Source organism: Geotrypetes seraphini, chromosome 11 (assembly GCF_902459505.1).
Source record: "Geotrypetes seraphini chromosome 11, aGeoSer1.1, whole genome shotgun sequence".
NCBI lineage: Eukaryota > Metazoa > Chordata > Amphibia > Gymnophiona > Dermophiidae > Geotrypetes > Geotrypetes seraphini.
In genome coordinates this window covers 83,823,925-83,842,942 of record NC_047094.1, presented here as the reverse complement: position 1 = coordinate 83,842,942, position 19,018 = coordinate 83,823,925, and the positions used below count along the sequence as shown (strand labels likewise).

Genomic DNA, 19,018 nt, shown 5'->3' with positions numbered 1-19,018 from the left:
CACGCTTTGAAAGTCTCGTAGAGGCTGGCACGACTGCACTCGATGCCTGGAACGCCTGAGACTCAGCTGGAAGCTATACTGAGGTAGCGTACCTGGGAAGGAAAGAAGAGACTTACCCAAAGATGGAACCTCACGAGGCACAGCAAACGAGAGCCACAAGGGATCGAGGCCAAGTCGGGTCGAGTCCAATGAAGGAAAAAGGTGAACCCGGTGAGAGGCCAGGAGAGAAAGAAAAACACAGCCGCAGCCAAACTAGGACTAGCGGCAGGGTGGAAGCCCAAGCTAGGCCCGCCAGAGGAAATCCAGTGGAACACAACAAATCTTTTTTTGTGTGTATTTTTTGAGGTTTTTTTGGCTTGAAAAAACAAACAAACAAACAAAAAAAACGTGCCGCACAGTGACTTAAAGAAAACAAAGAAAGCCACGGTGCAAGAAGGCAAGTAGGAAAACGGCAGAGCTGTAGAACAGGGCTTCTTGGCTCCGTGGAAAAACAAGAACTGAGGCCACGCTGAGGAGACGTGCCCCCTAGCTAGGGTGGTAAGGCACACGCAAATGCGCGGTACACTTGCAAGCGTGAGTGTCCGATCGGGGCTCCGTGGATGACGTCACCCACATGTAGAGAATATGCTGCCTGCTTGTCTTGGGATAAACAACCATTCCATGCTTACTTGAATTGACTGAGAAATTTGGAAAATTTTCAGGGTGTAAGATAAATTGGAGTAAATCTGAAGTCCTTCCATTAAACGTGTATTGTACAAAAGGCTTGTTTGATTCATTTTCTTTTGTATGGAAGGAAGGTGGATTAAAATATTTGGGAATATGGATTAAAAATACGCTGGAAGACACAATGAAAGAGAATGAAAAATCAAAATTGCAGAAAGTAACAGAAATGTGCGAGCAATGGAATCCACTACATCTGTCTTGGTGGGGGAGAGTTCAAACTATTAAAATGATGATATTACCTGTGGTTTGTTATCAGATGGGAATGTTACCAGTTTTTTTTAAGGTGTCCTTTTTATAAAAAGTTAACCAGTATTCTTACAAAATTTGTTTGGCTGGGCAAAACTCCTAGAATTGCTTTAGTATCTTTACAAAAACCAATTGAGGAGGGTGGGGTAAATTTTCCCAATTTTTATAGGTATCATCAAGCCTATATTTTGCGTCAGGGTATGTACTGGGTCCTCCCAGAGCTCATTGATAATACCCCAGACTGGTTGTGGCTGGAATGGCGACTCATGTTCCCTCTACATATATGTCATGTTCTTAGTATTAAAATGCCTAGATTATATAAAGAAAATAGAATATTTATGGATACATGGAAAACTGCGATATGTTAGTAATTTAACATCTATTCCAATCTATAAATCAACACATCAAACTATATGGTTAAACTCCAAGATTCAAACTGGCAGATTTAAGGTCATCTGGAAGCATTGGATGATAGCAGGTAAACGGATTTTGGGTGATGTTATTTCAAATGGTAAACTGCTTGACTTTTCACAGTTGCAACATAAATATGGTCTTAATAAATCACAAAGCTTTACAACTGAAGCAGGCTATTCAGGAGGGGTTCCATGAATGGAAAAATCTTAATAATCAGTATAGTCTGGAGTTCTTATGCTTTCAGGTGGACTTCTTGGGACACCAGGCCGCAAAGTGGTATAAATTGATAAGCGGATTTGTAAATAAAAAAACCTAAAAATGGACTTAGGGACATTTGGAGCATTGAGATAAAGCATCAAATTACTGCTTCTCAATGGCCACGAATATGGTCTTGGAGAATGAGATGTACGGTGTCCACATCTATGACACAAACTTGGGTTTTTCCTTTTACACAGAGCGTTTTGGACCCCAGTTAGATTACAAAAGTTAGATTGCTCCAAGTCTAATAGATGCTGGCATTGTAATCTGGAAGCAGGGACTTTGGATCATTTAATATTCTATTGTCCCTGCAACATGGCCTTTTGGAAATCAATTTGGTCTCAAATTAATTGTTTACTAGAAAACCATGTAGCATTATCATATGGTACAATTATGTTCGGTATGTCAATGAGAACAAAAAGTCAAATTTCATCAAGCAATAATAAACTTTTATTGATTATGACAGGAGTCGCCATACAACATATCACCAGTAATTGGAAAAATTACAGTAGACTTAACTATACCTTCTGGTGGAACTCATTGTGCCACATTTACAAAATGGAAAGAACAATTGCCATACAAAAAGGGAATTATAATAATTTTAAAAAGATTTGGGGGCCATTGACAAAATATTGCAATGATTAGACACCATTTTCCACTGAAAGTACATTTGTACATAGGACGGAAGGGGGATGGTATTAAGGTTTAATCAATAGATAAGAATATAATATTTATACAATATTTTTGATTAAAATATATGTGAGAAGGGTGAGTGGGGAGGGTATAATTTTATGTATTTAAGATGATATTAGAAAGAATTTCAAGTGATATATACAAGTTTTAACTGATGTAATATTGTGTACTTGATGTAAGATGGAAAAATGAATAAAGAATTTGAAAAAAAACCTCTTTTATATGATTTATCATATTCTGTATGTTTTATCATTTTAATAATTGTTTTATTATGTTTATTTTAGTTTGGTATGTCCCCTGAGGAAGGCAGTGTTCTGCAGAATCAGGATCCTAGTTGGGACTTCCCATAGGAACTTTCAATAAAATCCCTTGTGTTGTGACATCAGCTTTGCCTTTCTTTTGTTTTGCTTTCTCACTGTGCTGGGCAAAGAAAGACTCCTCTTTTTCTGTTGAATTGTATACTTTGCGGTATTTCTCCGTACTTGTTCGGCCTAAATCGATAGTGTCAATTTGTGGCGCAAGTAGCTCTGGTGCTGTAACTAATCTTTAAATTGAATCAGGAAGTTTGCTACTAGTCATTACAGTTAACTGTCCATAAGAATACTTGCAATGGTATAGTGTAATAATCCAATTTGAAATTGCATAAATTTATATTTAAAAAGGTGCATATTCACTTAGGGCTCCTTTTACTAAGCTGCGAGTGCGATAGCGTTTTTAGCGTGCTCTAAACCTGCGCTACGCGGCTAGAACTAACGCCAGCTCAATGCTGGCATTAGCGTCTAGCACGCATGGCAATTCTGCGCACGCTAAAACCGCTATCGCAGCTTAGTAAAAGGAGCCCTTATTCACATATTTGCTTGTATGGAGTTCTCGGGATTTTAAATAATTTCATAATCTATATATATATATATATATATATATATATATATATATATATATAAAATCGGAGGTATGTATGTGTGTATGTGCCGCGATCACGAAAAAACGGCTTGACCGATTTGAACGAAACTTGGTATGCAGATCCCTCACTACCTGGGATGATATGTTCTGGGGGTCTCGCGGCCCACCTGCACACGTGGGCGGAACTACAAACAGAAAATCAGATTTCACCCATTCATGTCAATGGAAAAAATGTAAAAAGCTGCCATTCTCACAGTAATTCAAAAACGGCTTGACCGATTTGAACAAAACTTGGTATGCAGGTCCCTCACTACCTGGGGTGATATGTTCTGGGAGTCTCGCGACCCACCTGCACATGTGGGCGGAGCTACAAACAGAAAATCAGATTTCACCCATTCATGTCAATGGAAAAAATGTAAAAAGCTGCCATTCTCACAGTAATTCAAAAACGGCTTGACCGATTTGAACGAAACTTGGTATGCAGATCCCTCACTACCTGGGGTGATATGTTCTGGGGGTCTCGCGGCCCACCTGCACACGTGGGTGGAGCTACAAACAGAAAATCAGATTTCACCCATTCATGTCAATGGAAAAAATGTAAAAAGCTGCCATTCTCACTGTGATTCAAAAACGGCTTGACCGATTTGAACGAAACTTGGTATGCAGATCCCTCACTACCTGGGGTGATATGTTCTGGGGGTCTCGCGGCCCACCTGCACATGTGGGCGGAGCTACAAACAGAAAATCAGATTTCACCCATTCATGTCAATGGAAAAAATGTAAAAAGCTGCCATTCTCACTGTAATTCAAAAACGGCTTGACCGATTTGAACGAAACTTGGTATGCAGATCCCTCACTACCTGGGGTGATATGTTCTGGGGGTCTCGCGGCCCACCTGCACACATGGGCGGAGCTACAAACAGAAAATCAGATTTCACCCATTCATGTCAATGGAAAAAATATTAAAAGCTGCCATTCTCACAGTAATTCAAAAACGGCTTGACCGATTTGAACGAAACTTGGTATGCAGATCCCTCACTACCTGGGGTGATATGTTCTGGGGGTCTCTCGGCCCAAAACTCTATGTTGCTTGCTCAAGGGTGGGTTCACCCAAGAATTTATATGTTCTTGCTCCAGGAGGTGAAACTAAAATTGTTGTTTATAATCATGTTTTACGTTAGTTGTATTGTATTCATTTTATCAAATATTTCACATTATAATTTGAATATTGTACTTTTTATTAAGCTGTAAAAAAAATAATTTCATTTACCACTATAAAGTATCTTTATTTGAATCCATTTACAGTGTTATTGCTATAATTAAATACCCGTGCAACGCCGGGGCATCAGCTAGTTATTTATAAATTTATTCTCTTTTACAGTTTAACATGGATGGGAAAAAGAAAAGTTGATCATGAATGTCGTGTGTTTAATGAAGAATGGGGCGTAAAATACTTCATACAATCAAAGTCAAAGGATAAAGCCGTATGTCTCATTTGTAAAAACACTGTTGCTGTGTTGAAAGAATACAATACACGCTACCACTATGAAGCAAAACATGCTTAAACGTTTTTGCAATTTAAAGAAAAGGAGCATTCGGATAAATAAATTTGAATCATTATTGATGAATGCAAACTCAGAAAATGAAGCCTTATCCTTGGTAAGCTACAAGGTTGCTTATGTGTTGGCTAAAAGAGGAAAACCATTCATTGATGGCAATATCAAAGAATGTATGATGGAAGCAGTGGCTGAGTTATGCCCAGGAAAACTTAAATCTTTTTAAAATGACAAGTCTTGCGTCAAATACTATTGCTCGTTGGGTCAAAAATATGGGCAATAGCATTATCCAGTAAGTTGTAGGCAAAGCACAATGTTTGGTATTCTCTCGCGCTGAATGAATCAACTGATGTTTGTAATATCTTGCAACTCGTAGTATTTTTTCGTGGAGTCGATGAACTTAATATCACACAGGAATTAGAATCACTTCACAGCATACATGGCACTACAACAGGAGAGGGAGGATATCTTCAAAGAAATTTAAAAAACACTAACAGAATATAATTTGGATTGGAATCGTCTGCAGTGCACAACAGTTGATGGGAGGGAAAAACATGTCTGGTATAAAGATGGGTTTGGTTGGAAAAATCACAAAAGCTTGCGAGGATGTAGGAATATCAAAACCAATGTTTCTTCATTGTGTTATCCACCAATCATCACTTTTTGGAAAATACGTTGATATGAGCAGTGTCTTGAAACCTGTTAGTTCTACATAAATTTCATTTGCTTTCATGCATTTAATCATCGCCAGTTTTGGTCTTCTCGAGGAATGTGATTCTGAACATATTGACTTGAGAAATTATACTGTAGTTTGATGGCTTAGTTGTAGAAAGGTTCTTTCACGCTTCTTCCATCTCAGGAATGAAATATGTTTCTTACCGAGAAAAACCATTATGAACCCCTTTTATCAGATACCGAGTGGCTTTGGAAATTGTATTTCTTGCAGATCAGGTGAACTACATGAACAATTTGAATTTAAAGTTGCAGGATGAAAATAACTTAAGTTTGTGATTTATTAGCTCATATCAAGGCATTCAGAGCAAAGTTGATACTTCTGGAAGGCCAGGTGAAAGATTGTAACTTTGCTCATATGCCATACTGTGCAGAATTGCATTAAAGGGTAAAGCAGAATTTCCTCTCTCATTTGCAGATTTAGTTATTTCAGATCTTAAACAACAATTTCAGTCACGATATGCTGATTTGGATGCCAATGCTAGGGAAATTAGATTGTTTCAAAATCTGTTTGACTGTGATGTTGCTGATGTCCCAACTTAAGTCAAATTGAAATGGAAATTATTGAACTTCAGGCAAATGAACATTTAAAGATAAATACAAGGAAGGAAACTTGATCGATTTTTATAAATTTTTGAACTCTGAGCAGTTTCCAAATTTGAAGAAATTTGCTTGTAAATTCATCTCCATTTTTGGGACAACATATCTTTGCGAACAAACTTTTTCCCAAGTCAAAATATAGGGCAAAGTTATCTGATAAACATTTGAATTTGCTACTTGTAATTAGTTTTAAAATTTGAACCTCAGTTTAATAAGATTTTTAAAACACAAAAAGAGTTCCATAATGCACATTAATGGTTTTATTATAATTTGTGATGAAAATACAAGAATTTGCTGGTAGCGTTCGCCATCATTAATACACGATAATTTAATCTCACATACTCTGCAATTAGTTTATAAAATTTTCTGCTTTCAATAAAACTCATATCTAGAGTTATTTATCTTCTCTTTTTTTTTTTTACTACAGCCTGCTGAAAAGTGCTGAAGTACCCAATGCAGCCCTCGTGGTGAAAAATTTGAAGACCCCTGTTCTAGTGGAAACCGAGACTTACCAGAGCCTGGGTGTGCTCCTGTCGGAGCGGATGCTGTGCACTCATGGGGGAACCACAGAATACAGCTCAGGGAAATGCACACCCACAGGATCTGGCCACCCTGAAAAACAGCAATCACTATTACAGCATGAGAAGGGGTACGGGAAAGGCCATTGCAGACCCTGCTGGTCTCTTCCCGAGACTTCGGACTTCACTCACCCCTTTCATAATGCTGTCGTCGATATCCAGCCTCTCCTCTGCCATGGCAGCAGCCTCTTGGGGACACTCCTCTAGCTCAGTTACAAAGGCTCCGAGCAGCAGATGAGCACTAGGCTCCTGTGACAGTGAGTGGGCAGCTGAGGCAAGTGAGCTCTTTCCCGGGCTCCAGAGCACTACTCTCCCTTCACACACACTCGCAGGACCACATGCATCACATAACACATGGCCCACCAGCAACTGGCACAGACAGCTCAGAGCCTACCCCCCACCCCCACCCCCTGGCACGTACAGCAAAACATGCCAACATCCCAGCTAATGCACAGCACCATCCCAGCCATGAAACCAGTTAGTTTGGAGGAAGGAGGATCTCGGTCAAAGGAAGGCCCAAGTGCAGACCTGCAATTGGTTGTTCTAAGGCACTGGTAGGGCCAGGGTGAGAAAGGAGGTGGGGAGGGAGGCATAGAGGGGTCTACCTGCAGAAATCTTATCCTTTACTGTGGTAGCTAGGCCCTTTACTGCTCCTGTGGGGCAGTGAAAAGCCTTGCTCCCAAACTCGCAGCAAATGGGCCTAATTTTCCCCATTTCTATGGCAAGGGCCACAGTATCACTCTCTAGTGTGGACCATGTAGCTACTCTGCAAATCTCCTCAGGCGGATCATCCAAGCTTCCGCCCATGAAGAAGCTACACTTCTCATGGAATGAACTCTCAAAACAGTGTCTATTTACCACAGACAAGGTACGCTATTGGTCAATACTGCCATGAGAATCCATCTGGAAATAGATCCCCTAGATGATGGCTTGCCTAGACTGGACTTACTAGTTAGAAGAAAAAGATGGTTGGAGAGTCAAAAATCATTTGTCACTAGGAGATAACAGAGGAAAACTCTCCTCACATCCAGTACCTTTGTCCTGTTTCTTCAAACCTGTGGTCTGAAATGCAAGCAGTCAGACCTCTCGGATTGACATGAAAAGCCAAAACTACCTTCGGTAAGAAGGAAGGAACCGTGCATAGGGAAACTCCAGCTTCTGTCACCTATAGGAATGGCTCTCAGTATGAAAGCATCTGCAACTCAGAGACTCGCCTTACCAAAGCAATAACCACTAGAAAGACTGCTTTGACTGTCAGATCCAACAGAGATGCATCCTGTAAAGGCTCATATTGAGTCCTACTGAGATTCTGCAACACAATGTTAAGGTTCCATGATAGAAAAGGTTGTCTTGCTGGAGGATGAAGTCTGAGCGTCCCCTTCAAGAAGCTGGCTATATCTGAATGAGAAGCCAAAGAACCCTTTTCCAATTTGGCTCTGAAAACATGACAGGTCAACTACTTGAACTTTAAGAGACTCAACTGCTAGACCCTTTTCGAGTCCAGCCTGCAGAAACAAAATCAGAGCCCTGAAAGGTTCCACAGTCTTTAGCACACCAAAGTTGAAATGCTTTCCAGGCCTTAACTTATGCTACAACCACTGCCAGCCTCTTAGCTCTAGAGGGAGAATAGCAATAATCACCTCCGAATATCATTTCTGCGCTAAAACTGTGCACTAAAGATCCACGTAAAGCATGATGGAATTTTCCATGGGTACTAGACCCTTCGATAATTAAGTCTAGATGTACTGGTAATTTGAGACCTTTGCATCTCTGCAGATACACTAGATTCACTAGGCTAGACTAGGCAAGGCTGATCTTAGCAAAAAGTAAATTTGATCATGTTTCTCCACATCTGCAAAAACTTCATTGGCTTCCAATAATTTTTCAGGGTTTATTTTAAATGTGCCTGCTTAACATTCAAGACCTTGCATGGCATCCTTCCCCCTTTAATTCCCATCTTGGAATTCTGTAAGATCTGATATTACCAGATCTACTCAAAAATTCAGATTGTCCTTTCCAACGTCGAAAGGCATTATCTACATTGGCAAATTAGGGAAATCTCTACTTCTCAAAATTACTGAATTGTGGAAAGCACAGTTACATACCATAAGGGACAGCAGGCAGATATTCTCACACATGGGTGATGTCATCGACGGAGCCCCGGTAGGGACACTTGAAAAGTGAATTGCAAGGTTAAGTTTTAGAAAGTTCACGATCAGCTTGCATCGCGCATGTGCGAGTGCCTTCCCGCCCGATGTAGGCACGCAGTCCCTCCATTAAGATAAGCTAGCTAAGAAGCCAACCAGGAGAGGTGGGTGGGTTGTGAGAATATCTGCCTGCTATCCCTGGATAACACGTTACGGTAAGTAGTTGTGCTTTATCCCAGGACAAGCAGGCAGCATATTCTCATACATGGGTGACCTCCAAGCTAACTAGAAAGGGATGGTGGGAGAGTTGGCCTTTAAGAAAATAAATTCTGTAATACTGACTGTCCAAAGTTCCCATCCTGTCTGGAAAAAGACTCGGACAATAATGCGAGGTGAATGTATGAACTGAGGACCAGGTGGCAGCTTTACAGATTTCCTCAATAGGAATAGATCTAAGGAAAGCTACAGAAGTTGCCATAGCTCAGAGACTTTGTGAGCTGCGACACGACTTTCCAGTTGCAGTGCATTCCAGTCCAGTCTGAGCATAACAGAACGACATACAGGCCGCTACCCAGTTGGGAATCGTTCTCTTAGAAACAGGATGCCCCAACTCATTAGGATCAAATGAGATGAAATGTGGCTTTGTCTGACGATGTAATAAGCCAAAGCACGTTTACAGTCCAGAGTGTGCAGCGCCGTTTCTCCAGCATGAGAATGAGGCTTAGGGAAAAAACTGAAAGAACAATCAACTGATCGAGATGAAACTCTGTGACCACTTTCGGTAGAAACTTAGGATGAGTGCGTAGAACCACATTATCATGGCGAAAAACTGTGAAAGGTTGATCTGCCACCAACGCTTGCAACTCACTGACCCTCCTGGCAGAGGCGAGAGAAATGAGAAAGACAACTTTCCAGGTGAGAAACTTGAGATGAGCCGTGGCCATTGGTTCAAATGGAGGCTTCATTAATCTGGAAAGAACCACATTAAGGTCCCAGACCACTGGAGGAGGTTTGAGAGGTGGTTTCACATTGAAAAGTCCTTTCATGAATCTGGAGACCAAAGGATGTGCAGTAAGATGTTTTCCCCCCACTGGCATGTGAAAAGCTGTAATAGTACTGAGATGGACTCTGATAGATATAGATTTAAGTCCAGTCAGACAGATGAAGTAGATAATCATTACATTACATTACATTAGTAACTTCTATTCCGCCTATACGTTGCAGTTCAAGGCGGATTACAAAAGAGCTAACTGGACATTTCCAGTAACGTTACAATTGTTTTTTGGTTACAAAAGAGGTAAGATAGCTGGATAATTTCCAGGAGAACTTGCAAATTGGATAGTAAAATGACTGGACATTTCTAGGTAATATTACAAATAAGTTACAAATAAGATTACATTACATTTTAGGGATTCAACACCAATTCCAGTGACAAGGAAGTTAGATCATGATGATGGAGACACCAGGAAGAAAATAGAGTCCACTTTTGTTGATAACAAAATGGATCTTATACCTCCGGTCTTTCAGGATTAAAAAATACTGGAATACCGACTTTGCTGATTTAAAGGAATCTCTTTGATGGCATTGAGAAGGAAGAAGGATTGAATCTCCTGAATGAGAGGAGAAGACTGTATCGGGTCCAAAATAGACTCTCTTGGAGGATGATCCGCAGGTAGGGTATGAAAATGGAAAGCATACCTCTGACGAATGATGTCTAGAGCCCAGAGATCTATGGTTATGAGCTCCAAACGATTTACATAATGCTGAAGCTGCCCTTCGATCGGCTGAGGTAGCGGTTGACGAATGGGAACTGTGGCTATGCTCACTGTGGCTGTGAGGGCTTTTGTTGAACAGCCTGTTTAGGATGTTGACTTGGTTGCTCTTTTGCTTCCTAGGCTGAGTAGGAGCAGGCTTAGCTGAAAATCTGCGCTGGTACAAAGAAGCTGGCTTGAAAGTACGGGGTAGTTGAGGCTTCTTCTTTAGTTTAACCAAAGTGTCCCATCTGGTCTCATGAGCGGATAGCGTTTGAGATTGAGGCTTCTTCTTTGGTTTAACCAAAGTGTCCATCTGGTCTCGTGAGCAGATAGCGTTTGATAGTCGTATCCATTGGGAGCATTGGCCAAGTGGCCCTGGTGATTTACATCAAGTTCAGAAACACGAAGCCAGGCAAGGCGCCTCATGGCCACCGACATGGCCGCTGCTCATGATGTAAGAAAAAGTATAATAAATAGTGCAAACCATTTCCGCAATTGAAAAGTCGAAGCAATAAGTTGTTGGATTCTCGATTGCTTACGAGATGGAATATACTTTTGAAAAGATGCAAGTTGTTTGACCAAATATTTCAAGTAAAATGAAAAATGGAAATTATAATTACCAGCTCTGTTGGCCAACATAGCATTCCGGTAAAGACGCTTACCAAACTTGTCCATTGCTCTACCTTCTCTGCCAGGAGGTACAGATGCATACACACTAGCCCCCGATGATTTCTTTAGAGTGAATTCAACTACTAAAGATTCATGAAGGAGCTGTGGTTTATCAAAACCTGGAATAGGAACCACCCTATACAAAGAGTCCAGTTTTTTAGGAGCCACCGGAATGGAAAGAGGAGTCTCAAGGTTCTTATAGAAAGTCTCTTGTAGAATATCATGGAGCGGGAGCTTCAGCAGATCTTTTGGAAGCTGATCATAATCCAGAGCCTTCATGAACTTCTAACTATGCTTGGAATCCGCTTCTAGCGGGATGGAAAGATCTTCAGACATCCGAGAGAGAAATTTAGAAAAAGAAGACCGCTCAGACAAAGCAGAAAGTCTTTGAGGCGATTGTCAAGGTGAATCTAAACGAGAACATAAAGCACAGTTACTTACCGTAACAGGTGTTATCCAGGGACAGCAGGCAGATATTCTTAACACATGGGTGACGTCACCGACGGAGCCCTCGGTACGGACCTTTTTAACTAGAAGTTTCTAGTTGGCCGCACCGCGCGTGCGCGAGTGCCTTCCCGCCCGACGGAGGAGTGCGTGGTCCCCAGTTAGTATAAGCCAGCTAAGAAGCCAACCCGGGGAGGTGGGTGGGACGTAAGAATATCTGCCTGCTGTCCCTGGATAACACCTGTTACGGTAAGTAACTGTGCTTTATCCCAGGACAAGCAGGCAGCATATTCTTAACACATGGGTGACCTCCAAGCTAACAAAGAGGGAGGTGGGATGGTTGGCCATTAGGAAAATAAATTTTGTAACACAGATTGGCCGAAGTGTCCATCCCGTCTGGAGAACGCATCCAGACAGTAGTGAGTAGTGAATGTGTGAACTGAGGACCAAGTAGCTGCCTTGCAGAGTTCCTCGATGGGCGTGGAACGGAGGAAAGCTACAGAAGCAGCCATAGCTCGGACTCTGTGGGCCGTGACAGTTCCTTCCAGTGAGAGACCGGCCCGAGCGTAGCAGAAAGCAATACAGGCAGCAAGCCAATTTGAAAGTGTCCGTTTGGAGACAGGACGACCCAAACGGTTGGGGTCGAAAGACAAAAAGAGCTGAGGGGCTGTTCGGTGAGCTCTGGTATGATCAAGATAGTAAGCAAGGGCACGCTTACAATCCAGCGTGTGCAACGCCTGTTCCCCAGGATGCGAGTGAGGCTTAGGGAAGAAGACGGGCAGCACAATGGACTGGTTGAGGTGAAAAGCTGAGACCACCTTGGGAAGGAATTTAGGGTGGGTACGCAGAACAACCTTGTCATGGTGAAAAACAGTGAAAGGTGGGTCGGCAACCAGTGCATGCAGTTCGCTAACCCTCCTGGCAGAGGTGATGGCAATTAGGAAAAGCACCTTCCAGGTAAGAAGCCTGAGCGAAGTTGTGGCAAGAGGCTCAAACGGAGGTTTCATGAGAGCTGAGAGAACCACATTCAGGTCCCAGACGACAGGAGGAGGCTTGAGAGGCGGTTTGATATTGAAGAGTCCTCTCATAAATCTGGAAACCAGAGGATGAGCCGTGAGGGGTTTTCCGAGAATAGGCTCATGAAACGCAGTGATGGCACTGAGGTGGACTCTGATGGAGGTAGTTTTGAGGCCAGCATTGGACAGTGAGAGCAAATATTCCAAGACAGTTTCCACCGCTAAGGAGGTGGGTTCCTGATGATGCCGGAGACACCAGGAGGAAAATCTGGTCCACTTCTGATGGTAACATTGGAGAGTGGCCGGTTTCCTGGAAGCGTCCAAAATGAGGCGGACCGGTTGAGATAGATTCTCCGGAGAGGTCAGCCCGAGAGAAACCAAGCTGTCAGGTGGAGCGAAGACAGATTGGGATGTAGTAGAGACTGATGCTGTTGCGTAAGTAGAGTAGGAAACACAGGAAGTAGAATGGGTTCCCTGGAGCTGAGCTGGAGCAGGAGTGAGAACCAGTGTTGGCGAGGCCACCGAGGAGCGATAAGAATCATGGTGGCGTGGTCTTTGCGGAGTTTGGACAAGGTCCGCAACATCAGAGGAAGTGGAGGGAAGGCATACAGGAACCGATCCCTCCAATCGAGCAGGAATGCATCCGGGGCCAGACGGTGAGGAGAGAAGAGTCTGGAGCAGAATTGGGGCAGCTGATGATTGTGAGGTGCTGCAAAGAGGTCCACCTGCGGAGTGCCCCATCGAGCAAAGATGGAGAGCAGAGTCGGAGGGTCCAACGTCCACTCGTGAGGTTGAAGGATGCGGCTGAGATTGTCGGCCAGAGAGTTCTGTTCGCCCTGGATATAGACCGCCCTGAGAAAGAGATTGCGGTCCGTGGCCCAGGTCCAGATGCGCAGAGCCTCCAAACAAAGGGGCGAGATCCGGTGCCGCCTTGCTTGTTTATGTAGTACATGGCGACTTGATTGTCTGTGCACAGGAGGAGGACTTGAGGGCAGAGAAGATGTTGGAAAGCCTTGAGGGCATAGAACATGGCTCTGAGTTCCAGGAAATTGATGTGATGACGACGCTCCTGTGGGGTCCAAAGTCCCTGGGTGCGTAGATCTCCTAGGTGAGCTCCCCACGCGTAGGGGGACGCATCTGTGGTGATGATCATAGAGTGGGGGGGCAGATGAAAAAGTAGACCCCTGGAAAGATTTGAGGAGTTCAACCACCATTGGAGAGATTGCTGAAGAGATGATGTCACAGAGATGGGATGAGAAAGAAGATCCGTAGTCTGTGACCATTGGTTGGCGAGAGTCCACTGAGGCGTACGAAGGTGGAGACGTGCCAGAGGAAGGACATGCACCGTCGAGGCCATGTGACCCAGTAGGACCATCATCTGTCGGGCAGGAATGGAGGGGTGCATGAGTACCTGACGGCAGAGATGGAGCAGGGTCCGCTGGCGATCGGAGGGGAGAAAGGCCCTCATTAGCGTGGTGTCCAGAACTGCTCCAATGAATTGAAGTCGCTGGGTGGGAAGCAGGTGCGACTTGGGGTAGTTGATCTCGAACCCCAGGAGGTGGAGGAGAGAGATGGTGTGACGAGTGGCTTGTAGCACGAGTTGAGATGAAGGTGCTTTCACCAACCAATCGTCCAAGTAGGGGAACACCTGGAGGTTGTGAGACCTGAGGAAGGCCGCTACCACTATAAGGCACTTGGTGAAGACCCTGGGTGAGGAAGCGAGGCCGAACGGTAGCACCTTGTACTGATAGTGGTGGTGCAGTACCTGGAACCGTAGGTAGCGGCGAGAATTCTGATTGATGGAGATGTGAGTGTAGGCCTCTTTGAGGTCCAGGGAACATAGCCAGTCGTGTTGAGAAAGAAGAGGGTAAAGCGTGGCAAGGGAGAGCATTCTGAACTTCTCCTTGACCAGACACTTGTTGAGGTCCCTTAGATCGAGAATGGGACGGAGGTCTCCCGTCTTTTTGGGAACCAGGAAGTAGCGGGAGTAGAATCCCTGACCCCTTTGATCTGGAGGTACTTCTTCGATGGCATTGAGAAGGAGGAGGGATTGAACCTCCCTCAGGAGGAGGGGGGTTTGAGATGAGTGTGAAGCAGACTCTACGGGAAGGTTGTCCGGAGGCAGAGTCTGGAAGTTGAGAGAGTAGCCGTGGCGGATGATGTTGAGGACCCACTGGTCCGACGTGATGACTTCCCAACGGCTGGAGAAAATGGTGAGACGACCTCCGATGGGCTGTGGAAGAGGTAGCAAGGGTGGATGACTGGCTATGCCCTGGAGAGAAGAGTCAAAAGGGCTGAGATTGTTTAGCAGGCTGAGGAGGCTTAGAGGGTTGAGTGGCCTGAGATCGAGCCTGGGCATGATGTTGCTGTTGACGGGGTCGCCGAGATTGCTGGGGAGGCGGGTTGAGTGGTCTGGCTGAGAACCTCCGTTGATAAGATGTTTGAGGCCGATAGGGTCGGGCAGGCGGAGCCTTCTTTTTCGGCTTGATCAGGGTGTCCCACCTGGTCTCATGGGCAGAGAGTTTCTGGGTGGTGGAATCCAGCGACTCTCCAAAAAGTTCATCCCCGAGACAGGGGGCGTTGGCCAGACGATCCTGGTGGTTGATGTCCAGGTCGGAGACTCTGAGCCAGGCCAAGCGACGCATGGCTACGGCCATGGCAGAGGCCCGAGAGGTGAGCTCGAAGGAGTCGTATATCGAGCGGACCATATACTTGCGCATTTGGAGAAGGCCAGAGATGTGTTGTTGGAATAGCGGGACCTTGCGCTCAGGAAGGTACTTCTGGAGGGCAGACAGTTGTTGGACCAAATGTTTCAGATAGAAGGAAAAATGGAAGGAATAGTTGTTTGCCCTGTTTGCAAGCATGGCATTCTGGTAAAGCCTCTTGCCAAACTTGTCCATGGTCTTACCTTCTCTGCCAGGAGGGGTAGAGGCATAGACACTGGAGCCCTGAGTCTTTTTTAAGGTGGATTCAACCAGAAGGGACTCATGGGGCAATTGAGATTTGTCGAATCCAGGAATAGGGATGACACGGTAAAGGTTGTCCAGCTTACGGGGGGCTCCCGGTACCGTGAGGGGGCTTTCCAAGTTTTTGTAAAATGTTTCCCGCAGGATGTCATGCATGGGAAGCTTGAGGAACTCCTTAGGAGGCTGCTCAAAGTCTAAAGCCTCTAGAAAGGCTTGAGACTTCTTTGAGTCCGATTCTAGTGGAAGGGACAGGGCAGCAGACATTTCTCTTAGAAATTTAGAAAATGAGGACTGCTCTGGTTTAGAGGTGGCATCGGGTGCCGATGGTTCCTCATCAGATGAGGAGGGATCCTCCTCGGTACCGAGAGGAGTTTCCTCCCATAAGTCAGGGTCCCGGACCTCTGGTGCATGTCGAGACACCGGGGTGGAGGGCGCGGTATGGCGAGTCTTGGACAAAGACTTTCCAGAGCGCACCGAAACGGTACCAGGGGAGGACGACCGGCGTCGATCTCGGTCCCGAGAAGAATGCCGTACCGCCTGGTGCCGAGGAGGATCCAGTGTGGCCTGAGAATGAACCACCGGATCGCCATGAAGTTGTTGGGCCGAAAGGATCGGCATGGAGGTGTTCACCGGTACCGAAGGGGTGGACACCGGGGGCTCGGTACGGGGCTCGGGCCGGTCTGGTACCGGAAGGAGCGGTGCCAGGATAGTGGGCAACAGTTGTTCAAGTTGTTTCTTCAACTGCTCCTGGAGTTGAGCCTTTAAGATGGCCGAGATACGGTCATCTAGGGGTGGCATCGGAACCGCTTTCTTTTTCTTCGGTTCCTTGGATGCCGCTCCACGCCCCGGCGATGAGGAGGCCGATGACGAGGCACTCACCGAGATCGGGGCGGAGCGTTTGCGGGACCGGTGCGATGCCAGTAGGGACGGTGTCGCCACCGTAGCTGGAGGGCGCTCGAGGGAAGAGGAAGGCTTCTTAGCCGGCTTACCTGGCGCCAGCGACGCCGATGTGGGGTCGGTCGGTGTCGAGGTCGACGGTGCCGATTTTTGAGGTACCGCCGTTGAAGGTGAGGAGTCCATCGCCGACTCGGTGCCGAAGAGAAGAGTTTGTTGAATTCTTCGGTTTTTAAGGGTTCTCTTTTGAAGAGTGGCACAGCGGGTGCAGGAGTCCGCCCGATGCTCCGGACCCAGACACTGCAAACACCAATTGTGTGGGTCAGTTATGGAGATCGGGCGTGCACACCGCTGGCACTTCTTAAAACCGACCTGCGGGGGCATGAAGGGGAAGATAGCCTCCGCAAAATCGAAGCCCGAGGCCTGTATAATGGCAACAGGCCCCGCCGGGGCAAAAACGAAAGAAAAAAGGTGAAAAAGCAAAGTTTTTTTTTTTTTTTTTTTTTGCAAATCAAAGAAAAATAAACCCGAAGGTAAAGAGAGAAAAAATAAGGAAAAAAGCGCGAGCGGGAAGGCAAAAAAGTGGTTTCAACGGCCGTTGAAAAAACACACGCGTCTTCTTTGCTCCGCGGAAACGAAGAAACTGGGGACCACGCACTCCTCCGTCGGGCGGGAAGGCACTCGCGCACGCGCGGTGCGGCCAACTAGAAACTTCTAGTTAAAAAGGTCCGTACCGAGGGCTCCGTCGGTGACGTCACCCATGTGTTAAGAATATGCTGCCTGCTTGTCCTGGGATAATAACAGATTTCTATACCGCATAACACTTAGTTCAATGCGGTTTACAAAAGATTATGCTATGAATGAATACAGAGATAATGCAATACACAAGAATTAGCTAGCTACAAATTTTGAAAAAAGAAAAGTTTTCCTTAATGTTTATAAGATATTGATCTGGTCAGTAATGGGCAGAATTCTTTACTGAATTGAGCTGCTTGATAGGAAAGACAGTGCCCATGATATTTCTTATTTTTACAGCCATTAACATAAGGGAACACAAATAGGGAATAGGATTGTCTACTGTTCCCGTGAATCATAGTAACAAATCTATCAACAAGGTAAAGCAGAGCACCACCAAAAGTGACTTTATAGTATAAACATCCCAACTTAAAGATCACCCGAGCCTCAACTGGGAGCCAGTGTAGCTCACGGTAATAGGGAGTTACATTATCATACTTCCTCAGTCTGTAAATCATTCTAACTGCTCTATTTTGGACCAAGGTCAGCCTAACCAAGTTTTTCTTTGTACATGTCAGATATATAATATTGCAGTAGTCCAGAATGCTAAGTAAAAGCGTTTGAACTAAAAGTGTAAAGCCAGTAGCGTCAAAATATGCTCTGATAGTGCGGAGTTTCCATAGAGTATAATAACTCTTCTGGACCACAGTATCTATTTGATTTTTCATAGTTAGACTCTGATCAAAAAACACTCCCAATATTTTAATTGTAGGGCTTATTGGAAATGATACTGAGTTGATCTTAATTGTTGATTCTGGAATTATCTTTTTTGATGATGCAAAGAAAAACTTAGTCTTTTCCTGATTTAATTTTAACTTAAATTCTTGCATCCAAGATTCCATTGTGTTTAACACTGACTTGATAATTTGGGTGCTGTTGGATAGCGTATTACAACAGGGAATGATTATTGTAATATCGTCAGCGTAGCTAAACATCTTTAGGTCCAATTTGCTCATCCAGTAACCCAATGAAAGAAGATACACATTAAAGAGTGTAGGAGAGAGTGAGGAGCCCTGTGGAATACCACACGGGTTTTTCTAAGCTACTGACAGTAGATCCTTAAATTTAACCTGGTAAATTCTTGATTCCAGGAATCCTTTAAACCATGAAAAGACTACCCTGAATTCCTAAATAATCCAGAAATTCAAGCAGTAGAAAATGCGTCTTCTAAGCTCCACGGAAACTAAGAAACTGAGGAAACGAGCACCTACATCGGGTGGGAAGGCACTCGCGAATGCGCAGTGCAGGCTGATCACGAAATTTCTAAAACTTAAAGTTGTGATTCACTTTTCAAGTGTCTGTACCAGGGCTCCGTCGGTGATGTCACCCATGTGTGAGAATATGCTGCCTGCTTGTCCTGGGATAATAATTTTTCTGTTCAACTGCACAATCTGGGCTCCTTCCAACTATTTCAAAAATATCAGAAAACTTGGCTATTTTTCAAAGTTTTAAATTCAGCTCCTCTCCATACTATTCCAAATTCCCAAGCTCTACTGTTATAGAGAAGATGCAGTATATAAGGCTAAGGTTTAGTTTAGTTTCGCGTATCACAGCCATCACAGCCAATTTGGAGCTACCAGAATTACCAAACCTGGGTGAAGAGCTATTTTGTGGAGAACCCGGCCTAGCATAT

At 44.5% G+C, this 19,018-nt stretch overlaps 1 protein-coding gene across 3 annotated transcripts in view; it reads right to left on the bottom strand.

The window, feature by feature from the left end:
* Positions 1–19,018, bottom strand: part of TCEA2 (transcription elongation factor A2) — a 111,293-nt gene that overhangs the window by 75,149 nt on the left and 17,126 nt on the right. The window contains exon 1 of one of the 3 annotated variants that reach the window (XM_033963387.1): positions 6,635–6,694. The exons of the other annotated variants lie outside the window; for them this stretch is intronic. Within the exon in view, the coding sequence (XP_033819278.1) occupies positions 6,635–6,679 (45 nt within the window). The 5' untranslated portion in view covers positions 6,680–6,694. Of the gene's footprint in view, positions 1–6,634; positions 6,695–19,018 lie in introns of those variants that run through there. 3 annotated transcript variants of the gene reach the window in all.